General features: G+C 39.7%; 3 protein-coding genes across 3 annotated transcripts; 1 reads left to right on the top strand and 2 right to left on the bottom strand.

Annotated features, from left to right (window-relative positions):
- Positions 1-5789: 5789 nt before the first annotated feature.
- On the bottom strand, positions 5790-7090 carry LOC109398924 (exosome complex exonuclease RRP42). The gene is made up of 2 exons (XM_019671379.3): positions 6714-7090; positions 5790-6653 (listed from the first exon to the last, which is right to left on the bottom strand). Exons 1-2 carry the CDS (start codon positions 6768-6770, stop codon positions 5811-5813), a joined length of 900 nt encoding a protein of 299 aa, XP_019526924.1. The 5' UTR covers positions 6771-7090; the 3' UTR covers positions 5790-5810.
- A 2477-nt stretch (positions 7091-9567) lies between these two features.
- Positions 9568-11884, top strand: LOC109398916 (DNA mismatch repair protein Mlh1). The gene is made up of 2 exons (XM_019671370.3): positions 9568-10975; positions 11076-11884. Exons 1-2 carry the CDS (start codon positions 9717-9719, stop codon positions 11800-11802), a joined length of 1986 nt encoding a protein of 661 aa, XP_019526915.3. The 5' UTR covers positions 9568-9716; the 3' UTR covers positions 11803-11884.
- Positions 11835-12702, bottom strand: LOC109398917 (succinate dehydrogenase assembly factor 2, mitochondrial). The gene is made up of 3 exons (XM_019671371.3): positions 12551-12702; positions 12306-12490; positions 11835-12240 (listed from the first exon to the last, which is right to left on the bottom strand). The coding sequence occupies exons 1-3, from the start codon at positions 12566-12568 to the stop codon at positions 11967-11969; spliced, it is 477 nt and encodes a 158-aa protein (XP_019526916.3). The 5' UTR covers positions 12569-12702; the 3' UTR covers positions 11835-11966.
- Positions 12703-13969: the final 1267 nt, after the last annotated feature.

Here is a 13969-nt window from a genome sequence, read left to right as displayed (position 1 = left end):
AAAGTTATAGTGCATTGTTGCGCGCATCCTTCATAAGGACAGGGCAAAACGAGAAACTTTAGGATTGAAGAATTCGTCATTGACATAATCGTCATCCGAAAGCAGTTTTCTCGTTCAAAACTTGAATGCTTGCATTGAAAATGTCTTCACTGCACTCCATTCTGCACCCGAAATACAGTGAATACATTTTCACAGCGAAAATTTCAGTTTTGAACGAATAAACTGCTTTCAAATTTTAAATGATGACGATTATGTCAATGACGAATCCTTCAACCTTAAACACGATTATCTCGAAATAGTTTTTTTAAAGAGTGCCGTTACGGTGATCACGATATTTTAAAACATTGATTTTTACGTGATTGTTTTTCATTGAAGTGAACCGTTTCGAGACTTGAAATATGAACAATTAAGAAATCAGTTTGGAAATCGGTCAACTAGTTTTAAAGTTATCGTGATCGCCGTAACAGCGCTTTTTAAGAAACACAATTTTGATATTTTCGCGTTTAAAGTTTCGCGTCTTTGTCCTTATTGAGGATGCGCGCTACAATAGGCTGTAACTTTGGATGTAGTGCTTCAGTCGTAATGAATTTTGGAATGAGTACCTATTGTCTAGCTCAGTGAAGAGAATTGTCAGACAAAAGAGGCACAAAACAAGCAACAAAAAAGGTGCGACGGTTACTCTTTATCCCTACTGGTAACAGATAATGACATGATCTCGAATTTTTTTGTTGCAGACAAAACGGAAGCTGATTTTGTTGCGTACTTTTCAACTCATGAATAATCAATTGTTGCTAAAATCGAAACTGTTTGATGATAGAGCTTCACCAGAGTTGCAGTGTTTACTGACTCGAAGTTACCATTCGAAAATCGCAATGCAAGGCTTAAAAATCTCTAAACTCGTGGTGTACGATGTTAATCCCATTATTTTCAAGTTGGGACAAACTTATGTCGCATGGGTTTGTTTGTCGCAACAAATACAGGTTGCGACATTGTCATTATTGTTGCGCGATGGTTAAATTTTGATTCACTGGTCTAGCTAGTAGGGTAGCGAACCACTTGGGCAGCGGCCGGTATTACTCTTCGCTATAACTCAGTCAATTCCAATTCCAAACTAATAGGAGGCAATCAGTGAAGTACTAGATTGAAATTAGTGAGCTCGATTTTTGTATGGTGAGATGATCGATTCTCCATTTCTGCAATGAAATGTTGCAAACAGCGTGGGTTATATGATTTCTTGTCTAATTTGATGCTGGTTGAGCAAAAGTTTGGGTAACTGTGTTGTTGTATTATTTATTTCTTGCAACTTCACCACACAGTTACCCAAACTTTTGCTCAAACAGCATTAAATTAGGCAAGAAATCATATAACCCACGCTGTTTGCACCATTTCATTGCAGAAATGGAGAATCGATCATCTCACCATACAAAAATCCAGCTCACTACTTTCAATCTAGTACTTCACTGATTGCCTCCTATTGACTTGAAATTTTGTACACGGCTAGATATTATACGTATCTCATCGCGTTCCAAAAATTGTGTCCATTGGTTCAGAATTGGCTGAGTTATAACAGAAAAATGCCCAAAATAGGACCCCTGCCGTGCCGAGATGGTTCCACTTTACTATACTTTTAGATTTTGCAATAAAAAGAGTTCGATATTTTATGCCCGCTAGGTATGTAACCCTCCAATATAAGCACTACTCACGGTTTGGATAAATTGCTCTTCTGCGGTGGACGTCGGTTATTCTGTGACTTCATAGAACGCAAATCGTCCGTGATATTGTGCACAGGTACTTCGTGTTCAAATCCGTAGTTTTCATACTTTCTTCTGTAAAGATACGAAAACATTTAGCTTCAAATGATTCAACACTCGAGAAATGCAAGGCTTACACAGGCTCTTTAACAGTGGTCACAGTTTTCTTAAGATTAATCACATACACTGCCAGTACCACGATGAGCACAAGTAGCAGTATGCAGACACCACCAAACACGGCAACAAGCAAAAAGATTTGATTTTGTAACTCCATGGCAAGAACGACTTTGTTCAATGTCTTTCAAACACGCATTAGACACACTTTCGGACAGCCAATTCACTAGTTTTCTTGCCCTCTTGTCTTGTAGCAATTGTACCGAAGAAAATTGTACATCAATTATGATAAGACGGACGCGCTGTGCCGTGCAGTCTTTGATAAGAAGTTATACATCAATTGCTATTGAATGACGGACATGGTATCCGAAATTCCATTTCGCGACTTCAATAATTCTCAATGTAGTTTAAACTGTGTTAACCCGTGGCAAACCTTAGACTGACTAAGGCAACGAAAACTCAAATTGTACACCTACTCATGTTGTTATCAGACAAAAATAGATAAAAATCCCTTCTTTTTTTCAAGTGCCTATACACATCGTGAAGTGCCATTCGATTCATTGATACCGGACAAGCATTAGCAATTGAAGGATTTCTTATCAGTGCTGTTAATTTAGCGCGCCACAAGACTTTGCAATATAAAAGTGTTAGATATCGGTGTCAGTTACATGGAGTCATCATTTTAGTCAACATCATGGAGTCTCAATTTTAGGTTGAACTAAACGTTTTTATTTGATTCCCGGTTGCCGAAAAAATGGTAGTGGTCGTCGGGTCTATCATAAAAAATATCACTTTAGTCAAGGAATCACCAGTTTCCTATTTTTTTTATTCCAATAGTGAATTGCTATGAAATTGGCATGAAGTATTTTTTATTTGTAAATCTTGTTGTGGCATATGTTATGATTACAACTTTGCATTTCCTGGAAAAAAATGTGAAACAAGTTTTTCTTGAGCGCACTGTTTAAATAGATTTGGCCACTCCCAAGGGATCCCACAATCCGCCAATAAAGACAGTCTTGGTGAAAATAAAATCAAAATTTGCGCATTGATTTTATTTTGGACAGTACTATTTGTGTAAAAAGTAATCATTTTTGAAACATATTTTCTCTTGAGGGCCCCTCTAGCCATAGCTTTAAAGTGGGTAAGGTATTCAGCATGACCATGCTGAGGGTGATAGGATCGATTCCCGGTCAATCCAAGAACTTTTTGTAAAGGAAATTTCTTTGACATCCTTGGGCATAGCGTATCTTTGTGACTGCCACACGATATCCATACGAAAAATTGTCATTAGCAAAGGAAGCTCTTAATTAATAACTGTAGTTGTCTAATATTGCCGGATCTACTAGGGAAATATTCAAAGCATGACACAATGACAAAGATACTCTAAGAAACACTACTGGGCCCTTCTTAGATACATCTTGTGGGAATGTAATTATTTCTATCTCCGCTTCCACCGAAACTGCAACTATACTCTCAGCACAGACCCAAAACACAGCACTCTAGAAAACACATCACTGAAATCCATTGGATTCCACTCCATGTCGAAATCATAAACATGCTAGAAAACACTAAGTCGAAAAAGCTTCAACGCGAAAAAGATGACATTACAAAATTTTAAAACCGTCCGCACGCGTTCACCTCGTTGAATTTCAACAGCCGTGCGCATGTAAAAAAACACTTTATTCTAGGCAAGGATGTCAACTATAGGTATGATAAATCCTGAAGAATCAGACTATGTCAGGGACTGAAAAAAAATCATTGACCGTTAAAGCAATCGACATAGATTTCAAAAATCTTACAGTGATGGTCAAAATAACTCATTGCTATTTCCAGTCCTGAGCACCTATGGTGGCGCAGAGGGCCGAATGTCGTGTAATCTTTCATTTTCGGTTTCTGTAGCATTTCTTGGGTTTCTTGGGAACTGTAGATTGTTAGCCTTAGGTCCATGCCCACCGATGCGGGGCTGCCACCTTAGATATAGCTTTCAGTGGAAGAGCATTTCATACTCTACCTCTGGGTGCCAAAACAAACCCTGTTCGAGCCGCGCTTTTTTTTCTACTTGAACGTTCATTTTAGGCTCATGCGCCAACAAGCATAACGGAGCCGAAATCAGTTAAAACTTTTTACAATTTCATGTTTTTAACTTATAAACTACCCATGATCGTATATCAGTCCCATCCTTGCTGGTTTTCCTATTCATATGGGACAATTATGCGATCATAGGTACCGTCTACCCCCGTTGGTTTGAACGACACCTCATGCAAACCAACGGGGTTAATTTTTTAATTTGAACTTCTAGTAACCCTGTGGACATCGAAAAACACACTGGTGGTAACCCTTATTGCTGTTTTGTTTTGATTCTGCGTTCCGTTTCACCCCGTTCCATGAGAAGAATGAAGTTTGAACCATTTTTAGTTTGAACGATATGCAGATTAGAGGGGGTCAAATTAAAAAGTGTTCAGATTAGATGAGGTCAAACCAACGGGGGTAGACGGTAGTAAACTAGGTTAGTTTTGGGGAACCGTAAAACTCGCGGTTTGATCGAGGTCAGTGGAAACTAAAATATTTGAGGAAAAGATAGGGTTATTCTTCTTCTTTATGGCTCGACGTCCCCACTGGGACTTGGCCTGCCTCGCTTCAACTTAGTGTTCTTTGAGCATTTCCACAATTATCAATTGAAGGGTTTTTTTTGCCTGCCATTGCATGAATTTGTATATTGTGAGGCAAGTACAATGATACACTAAGCCCAGGGAGTCGGGAAAATGGTCCCGACCGGAACGGGAATCGAACCCGCCGTCTCCGGATTGGCGATCCATAGCCTTTACCACTAGGCTAACTGGAGACCCCAAAGATAGGGTGATGAGGGCTTTTCGTTGACACATGACAGCATGGTATGGCGTAGAGTGGACAAACAACCTGTAACGAGTGAAAAAGTTCAACTTGCCAGCTGTCGTAAGGTTTTCCAATATGGTGGATGGTGCAATCTGATATATTGGATTACCTTCCTTTTACTTACCTTGCTACAACCTATCCTGGTACACTTACGAATTTCCCCAATATAAACGGGAACTGTCCGGAGGTCCGGAGCAATCAAGATAAGTACAAAGTTTTATAAACAGGCACACAACTCTTTCTACTACATACTAGGCAAAATATCATGTGTTTGCTTATTCACGACATTCGCGTCAGCGCGGAACATTTTATAGTATAGGTACCGTAATTATTTCTTCAATTCACCTTTAAATAACTAATCTTTAAATTTTGTATAGAAACTTGTATCTCTATTATTTCCATCATATTGATTTTCTGATGTTCCAGAATTTTCAAAGCATTATGGTAGAAAGAGTTGGTGTCATGATCCATGTAAAACTTGAAACTGAAAACTCCTTATTTCCTCCTATTGGTTATAGGGAGGGGCGAGACATTCGAGCGTACCCACCAGTAGAAAGGACTTGCTATGCTAATCGGTGTAGCATAGGGCCGATACAAGTCTACTGGTAGACGTATCGCTCAGCAATTCAACGCAGATTGGCCACGGCCCGGAGTGCGTTGCTTATAACAGAACAAAATTTTGTGGCCATACTTTGACCGCAACAGCCTTTACTCAATCACAAAAAAATGTCGGTTCGTAAAAAAGAACGTTTCTCGAGAATGGCTCGACGGATCTTCGTGATTGTTTTATACTTCATGGCCCTTTACCTTTACGAAAGCGGAGAGGGTCAAACGTTCGGTTTAGGTTTAATTAGTTCTAAATTATTGAAATAATAAGAAAAGTTTAAATGAGTGATGGGCAGAAAAAAAAAGATTTTTGATGTATACGTACGACAGCAAAAAAATTGATTCAGCTAAAATTGGATCGTATCTTTCTTATAGACAAGATCCAGTATTTTATTTTTGTTAGTTCTAATCAAAATGAAACGATAATTTCGATTGTCTTCAAATAGTTTATTTCATAAATCCAAATATTTCCTTTTCACCCAGGGGCTTAGTATTGTTCTCTTCATCGGTTTTCAGCGCTGCCATCAAAGCTTTATCCAAATACGTTGCAGCGCTCACACCCAGATCCAAACTCTTCATTAAGGTGTCCGAATGGAAGGAACCCTCCCCAGATGTTCTGATCGATGTGACAGAGGCTTTACCGTCGTTCTTGCGAGACACACCAATAACGACGCTAATGGCACTGCATTCCTCCTCCTCGGCTGATGGATCGACCACGCAGTAGTCTCCAATTTTGCAAACAGTTACCAAAAGGGGAACAGTTTGTATGTTTAACCGCTCGCAATCATAGGGATCATCCGACAGTATGATGTCCATAGCTCCTCCGTCCAGTTCCGCCGAAGACACTCGAGGTAGCTTTGTGTTGTAAAGCGCGGCCTTTACAGCTAACGACACGGCATCGAATAGATTTCCTCCACATTCCAGGATCAAGATATCCACATACAGTTTCCAGCACTGATGCTTGGCCAGAATACACAGTGGAGTCAAATCGAAAGCCTGTTGTGATAGGTACGCCTTCGACAAGGTGTTGGAGATTTCCGTTGCCAATTCCTCGCCACCGCGGCCTTCAAAATCTGGCGTCGCATTAGCCGAGCAATCGACGAAAAACTCGATTTTGCCCTCCTTTGGCCGATCGGGACTGGGGGCATCGATGTCGGCTTTTACTGCCACCAGTATATCCGTGTTGGCCAAGCGCAGCCGAGCGGAGCCCATCGCATGTACGACAATATCCGTTTCCAGTTCCATCGGTCGGTAATCGCGATTCGTTCGACCGTCATTGCGATAGTCTTTCTGTTGTGGGATTCAAAATATTAAAGTGGTATTAGATATTTCAATAATCACAATTCTTACCTGAATACCGTGCAAAATATATGTTTTTTCTGCTTCACTCAGTAAAACGTTGGCCATTATTTACTCTGTTATTTTTTATGGGTTCCGTATTATTAATAGAAACACCTAAAACAATCTACCTGCACCGCCTGCACAGAATCCGCGTGTCGAGTTTGTCGCTTTATTTTGATTTGATCGTTTTGATGCAGGGAGGGTGCAGGCACGTCAAACTCGAACAAATTACGCCTACCTAACATGCATCGAGCGGGCCTTCCCAAACAACACAATGCGATTTCGCGGGCCAGCCCCATCGACAAAACAAACCGATTTCCAAGCAGGATTCGACCAGGCTTCTGGTCGCGTTGCCAGTCACACTAACACACTCGCAAAAGATGAGCAGTAGGCGTACCTCGCCGCATGCGGATCCCCTGATGTAAACAAACCCGATTTTTTACTATTCCTATCAATATCTACCTAAGCTACCCCATAATACCTTAATCAATGCGAAAATAGTGATTTTACCCGTATTTTGAATAAATTTTAAAAGGGCCTATCTGAAATTGAATAATCTTTTAGGGCCTAATTGCATTTAAAAGGGCCTAACTGAAAATTAACTTTCAAATCAGATAGGCCCTTTTGTAAATTAGGATTATTTTTCAAATTTTTCAATATTTTTAAGTAGTTCTTCAATTTTCCTTGAATTATCGATAAGAATAAATCCAAAATATTTCAAATTAGCTAAAATTAAGAAAAAATAAAAGGGCCTAACTGAAAAATACTCCTCAAATCAGATAGGCCCTTTTGTAAATTTCGGTTATTTTTCATATTTTTCAATATTTTTTAGTAGTTCTTCAACTTTTCTTGAATTATCGATAAGAATAAATCCAAAATAATTTAAATTAGCTAAAATTAAAGAAAAAATAAAAGGGCCTAACTAAAATTGCCGCCTATAAAAGGGCCTAACTGCTAGGGCCTAACTGAATTTCAGATTGTAAAAGGGCCTATCTGCCGTTCTTATTGAAAATCCTTTATTTATGGGATTTTTGCTATAGTATCATGCAAATAATGCACAGAATCATAAAGCAGACTTCCATGCGTGTCAATGAATGGAATAAAACATCTAGAAAAGTCTTTCGTTTTTAAATAGGATTAACCATTCTGAAGGGTAATCTTCCCATGCGATTTTCTCAATGTTTACGTTTTGCAGATAGGCCCTTTTCAAATGTTACGCTAGATTTTATTCTTTTTTCTCTCGTCTGTTTTCATGAGATCTTCCTTCAGAAGCTTGGCCGAAAATCCATAAGTCGAAAAACCCGTAAAGTATTGATTGATGCACCAAGCGATAAGAAGAAGCAGTTTTGACATCCAAGCGGTGTGCCGTTTACATCCATCGACCAATCAGCGACGAGGATCTCATCGACGGCACACCGCTTGGATGTCAAAACTGCTTCTTCTTTTCGCTTGGTGCATCAATCAATGATTTATTTCTAGCGTAACATTTGAAAAGGGCCTATCTGCAAAACGTAAACATTGAGAAAATCGCATGAGAAGATTAGCTCCCAGATCAGCTAATCCTATTTAAAAACGAAAGACTTTTTTAGGTGTTTTATTCCATCTATTGACACATATGGGAATCTACTTAATGGTTCTGTGCATTATTTGCATCATACTATAGTAAAAATTCCATAAATAATGTATTTTTAACATGAACGGCAGATAGGCCCTTTTACAATCTGAAAATCAGTTAGGCCCTATCAGTTAGGCCCTTTTATCGTCGGCAATTTCAGTTAGGCCCTTTTATTTTTTCCTTATTTTTAGCTAATTTTAATTATTCTAGATTATTATTATCGATAATTCAAGGAAAGTTAAAGAGCTACTCAAAATTATTGGAAAACATGAAAAATAACCCAAATTTACAAAAGGGCCTATCTGATTTGAAGGAAAAATTTCAGTTAGGCCCTTTTATTTTTTCTTAATTTTAGCTAATTTGAAATATTTTGGATTTATTTTCACCTATAATTCAAGGAAAGTTAAAGAACTACTAAAAAATATTGAAAAATATGAAAAATAATCAAAATTTACAAAAGGGCCTATCTGATTTGAAAGGTAGTTTTCAGTTAGGCCCTTTTGAATGCAGTTAGGCCCTAAAAGATTATTCAATTTCAGATAGGCCCTTCTGAAATTTATTTAAAATACGGGTAAAATAGCTCTTTTCTCATTGATTAAGGTGTTATGGGATAGCTTAGGTAGATATTGATAGGAATAGTGAAAAACCGGGTTTGTTTACATTTTGCAGATAGGCCCTTTTCAAATGTTACGCTAGATTTTAGTTTTATAGACTTTTTTTTGGTAAAAAAAAATCTCGCATGATTTCCAACGAGATTTTCAATACACACGACACGTAAGAGCCATTGTGGTAACCGAGTAGGTGTCTGTATCAACATGTGTTCGATTCGAATAGTCTCGAGTATTCGGCATTGCGCCTAAAGTCGTTGTTTTGTATTTCGATCACTTGGGTAAAATCCTCAACTAGCGCATCAAAACAGGGGATCCGCATGCGGCGAGGTACGCCTACTGCTCATCTTTTGCGAGTGTGTTAGTGTGACTGGCAACGCGACCAGAAGCCTGGTCGAATCCTGCTTGGAAATCGGTTTGTTTTGTCGATGGGGCTGGCCCGCGAAATCGCATTGTGTTGTTTGGGAAGGCCCGCTCGATGCATGTTAGGTAGGCGTAATTTGTTCGAGTTTGACGTGCCTGCACCCTCCCTGGTTTACATTTTGCAGATAGGCCCTTTTCAAAAGTTACGCTAGAAATGACATTTGAAGTCACTTACACACTCGCATAACGTATATGTAAACAGTCTAAACAGTAGTGTTTAGTTTGTTGTGGGGGCAGTGATGAAGACGAGTGAAGGAAGGCGCGCGAATTTTCCGGTTTGAAGCGCCGAGTTTCAAGCATAAGAATTTTATAAGTACATGAATCAAATTGAGTAACAGTTAAAGGTAATTCGTGATTAGCCAAAACATGGAACCCGGAGTAATTCGCAAACTAGATGAGGTTGTCGTGAACCGAATTGCCGCTGGCGAAATTATCCAACGGCCGGCCAATGCATTGAAGGAGATGATGGAAAACAGTTTGGATGCCAAGTCGACCAGCATTCAGGTTGTTGTGAAAGCTGGTGGACTGAAGTCGTTGCAGATCCAAGACAATGGAACCGGGATTCGCCGGGATGATTTGCTTATCGTTTGTGAGCGGTTCACCACATCTAAGCTGCAGAAGTTTGAAGATTTGTCATCGATTGAAACCTATGGATTTAGAGGAGAAGCACTGGCAAGCATCAGTCATGTGGCAAATTTAACGATTACTACAAAAACTAAAGACGAGAAGTGTGCCTTCAAGGCAACTTATGAGGATGGCAAGTTGAAAGGGGACATCAAGCCCTGTGCTGGAAACCAGGGAACACAAATAACGGTGGAAGATTTGTTCTACAATGTTCCTATGCGAAAACAAGCTTTAAAGGCTCCCAACGAGGAATTTCAGAAGATATCAGATGTGGTCAGTAAATACGCAGTACATAATCCTCAAACCGGGTTTATGTTGAAAAAATTTGGAGAAAATGCTACCATCCGCACGCAAGCCAAATCGTCAGTGGAAAACAACATCGCATTGATCTACGGTTCGTCCATTAGTAAATCTCTACTGAAGGTCACGCTGGATGACGATATTCTTCAACTTCAAGTCAACGGTTTCATAACAAATGTAAACTTCTCTTTGAAGAAAGGCATGTTTCTGCTTTTCATCAACCACAGGGCTGTTGATTCTGCAAACATAAGAAAGGCTATCGATCAAATTTATTCCCTCTACCTGCCTAAGGGAATGGCGCCTTTCGTCTATCTCTCTATCGAATTGAATCCCAACAATGTCGATGTCAATGTGCATCCAACAAAGCACGAAGTTCACTTTCTGCACGAAGATGAAATAATCGAAAAGATTAAGCAGGTTGTAGAGGCTGCACTTCTTGGTGGCAACGCATCGCGGACATTCTACACTCAAGCTTTGCTACCCGGGGCACCCGAACCGGCCGAAACGAGTAAACTAAACGAATCGACAGGTGATAAGCCAAAGCCAGATTACAAGTTTGTTCGAACGTCTCACAATGATCAGAAGTTGGACAAGTTTTTCGGCATAAATCTATCCCGGAATGCTAGCATGAATGAGAGTACAAACAACGGCGATGAACTTGGAGGGTCACTGGTAGTACCAAAACAGGAAAAACTGGTCAGGTTAGTACTGAAATAGAAAAAGTAATAGTTTCGGCAGGATTTTCATTCTATTTTTGCCACTGTGACCAATGTGATGCTCATTTAAAACTTTTTTTTTCAGAGAAACTAAATTGACCAGCGTACTGAACCTACGGAAGGCAGTGGAAGATTTATGCGACCGAAATCTTCGCACGATTATAAGCGAATTGACCTTTGTTGGGGTGATCGATCGCCATCGGGTGCTCATCCAGTACGACACAAAGATGTTCCTTGTTGCAACTCGAACACTGTTTGAAGAACTGTGCTATCAAATGCTGCTCTTCAATTTCGAGAATCTGGACGCAATGACATTCACGAACCCTTTACCAGTCAGGGAGCTGGCTATGTTTGCCTTGCAAGATGCAGAAAGTGGCTGGACTGAAGATGACGGCCCAAGGGATGAGCTTGCCGAACGAATCGAGGAAATATTGATCAGTAAAGCGCCTCTGATGAAGGAATATTTTAGTCTTTACATCAGCGCTGATGGCATGCTGGAGTCGATACCTATCGTAGTTCAGGAATACATTCCGTCGTTGGCACACCTCCCGATGTTCGTACTTCGTCTGGCAACTGAAGTGGAATGGGACGAAGAAAAGGAATGCTTTGACACATTTTGCCGAGAAGTGGCCCGTTACTATGCAAAAATTGCTTTTACCAAAGCCGATGCGGAATACAAGTGGGAAGTGGAGCATTCAATTTTTCCTGCTATTAAGCAATATCTTCTGCCACCAAAATCTTTCGCAAAAAATGGATCTCTCTTGAAAGTAGCGAATCTTCCAGATCTGTACCGAGTCTTTGAAAGGTGTTAAAAGGCATCGAAGACTGCGAAATCAGATTAGCCGGGGGTAAATCTTTCCACCTATATAATATGACTGTTTCATTAGAGAACTACCTGCACATTGATTATATTTTTCGTTATCACAATCCTTGTTGAATCTTATCCATAGCCGAGAACATCACTATTCCAAATTATTCAGTACAGATTTGGCTGACAAATCCTTTTCTCCCGATTGGCATTCTTGACGTGCTCCTTCAACATTGCCATGATCTCGTTGTCATACTCGGCTGGCGTGGGTTTCACACCCGTTGCCCAGTAGAATATGTCCCAATCGTTCGTGGGCATGTTGATCAACTGGTCGTACAGTTTGGTCTGCTTAGCATCCATCGAGTCCAGGTGCTTGGCAGCGAATGTGCTCAACAGTAAACCATTTTCCAGCATTCCACGCTTTCTCGATTGATACAGCAATCTGCAAACCGAGAGTTTTCTTTATCTTGTCTTTCTGCAGCAGATTATTCAGAAATGTATATTCACCGTGACTTTTGCAACTGGAGAGGTTCATTTTTCTTCTCCTTATAAATTGGAATCGGAAGAGATTTATCTTCCAAATCAATCATAGGAGTTGGAGGTTTGTTCCCTTCATTGGAAGGCGCCAGCAGGACGTCAGCGGTGTAAATCGATCGTGCTGATAAACCACTTAAACGTGCATGCCACCGTGTCTGAAATATGCAACAAAAAGGTATTGAATGAATTTAAACGAGTCAATTTTATCAGCATACTAAACGAAGCAGCGACATTTTAAAAAATTATGTTATATAAAACTAAAATTTTGTTTCGCAAAGAGGATGCTTGCTCACGACGCAATTTGTTTAGAAGAACGTACAAAGAAAATGCAAAAAGGTACGCAGGCGTCCATTCGTTAGGTCGATAATTCAACCATCCCGAAAGGCCGAAACTCCATTTTAGGGCGGATGCTCCCAGAAAGTGGGCAATGAGCCATTTTACGAAGTGACAACAATGTTGATGATGATATTGATTTTCACGGGTTATTGGACACTAGCTTCTGTCAAAATTCATTCATAAAATCGGCTCGTAATATGGACTATACGAACTGGCAGAAAAAAATCGAAAGGTGGGAAACTCGTAAGGCAAAAGGAAAGAAAACGCAAATGGGCCACAAAGTGAACAGGAATTTCGTAGCATACAACTACTCCTTGTGGCTAAAACAGGGAGATTAAACAAAGATTGCAATTGGGTTTTTAAATTTTCAAAAATGTATCGATTTTTCATTTCTATACGAAGGAACACCTTTTTCTGAGCCGCTATGATTTTTTTCAGATTTTTAGAACTTTGTTTTGGTACCTAAAATCAATTTCAAAGAGATTTTTTGAAATCACCTTTTGACAGCTGGGCAACTGCTTGACAGCTCCGCCCAGTACAAAATGCGACGAGGGGTGATTCGGCAAATCGCTCCCATACAAACTTCAAATTGATTTTTAAATGGGTTCCTGGGCACCAAAATTCATGAAAATTTGGATTTCGGCTCAGTTTGGCATGCAGATTCAGAATATGAGATTATCTCAGAACCGCTAAAGAAGCCAATTACAATCACACAATCAAATTGTGGAAACTGTTTATGGTAGGGTTGATTAATTGATATTTATCTATGAAAATTACTTTTTTAAAGAAAAATCACTAAGGGTCGAGTGATTTCCAAGGGATCGAAATTAGGGGCCGAATCCGGATATAATAATACACTTACGTGCACTGTGAGTTTATTGGCAACCGTTAACCAGTAACATCAGAGCCAAAGTGTCTTGTTTATACATAATCTATTTTACGAAACGACAACAGTGTTGATATTTATATTAATACTCACGGGCTTGGGCGCAACCTCCTGTCAAATTTTCATTCATGAAATGAGCGATCAGCTGATCCGAAACGTCTCGTAAAATGGCTCATTGTCGGTTGCTAAGTTCTCTCCTTAAGGACAGTCTTGCTAGAATCCCAAAATGGCCGTCACAATGACCGACTTTGGTACCTACTCACGATTTCGAGCGCATAAACCCTTCGTAAACAAATCCGCACCTGATCTTATTTTAAACTTATTACAAGTGAGCAAGAGCAGAATAATAAAACGCACTGTTGTTCGACGCTTGCTTCTTGAGATTTGTGCGTTTGAAATTCTGATCCATTGT

The sequence above is a fragment of the Aedes albopictus genome, chromosome 3 (genome assembly GCF_035046485.1).
Source record: "Aedes albopictus strain Foshan chromosome 3, AalbF5, whole genome shotgun sequence".
NCBI classification, from domain to species: Eukaryota; Metazoa; Arthropoda; class Insecta; order Diptera; family Culicidae; genus Aedes; species Aedes albopictus.
The sequence above is the reverse complement of the archived record's forward strand: the minus strand, read 5'-3'. Positions and strand labels throughout refer to the sequence as shown.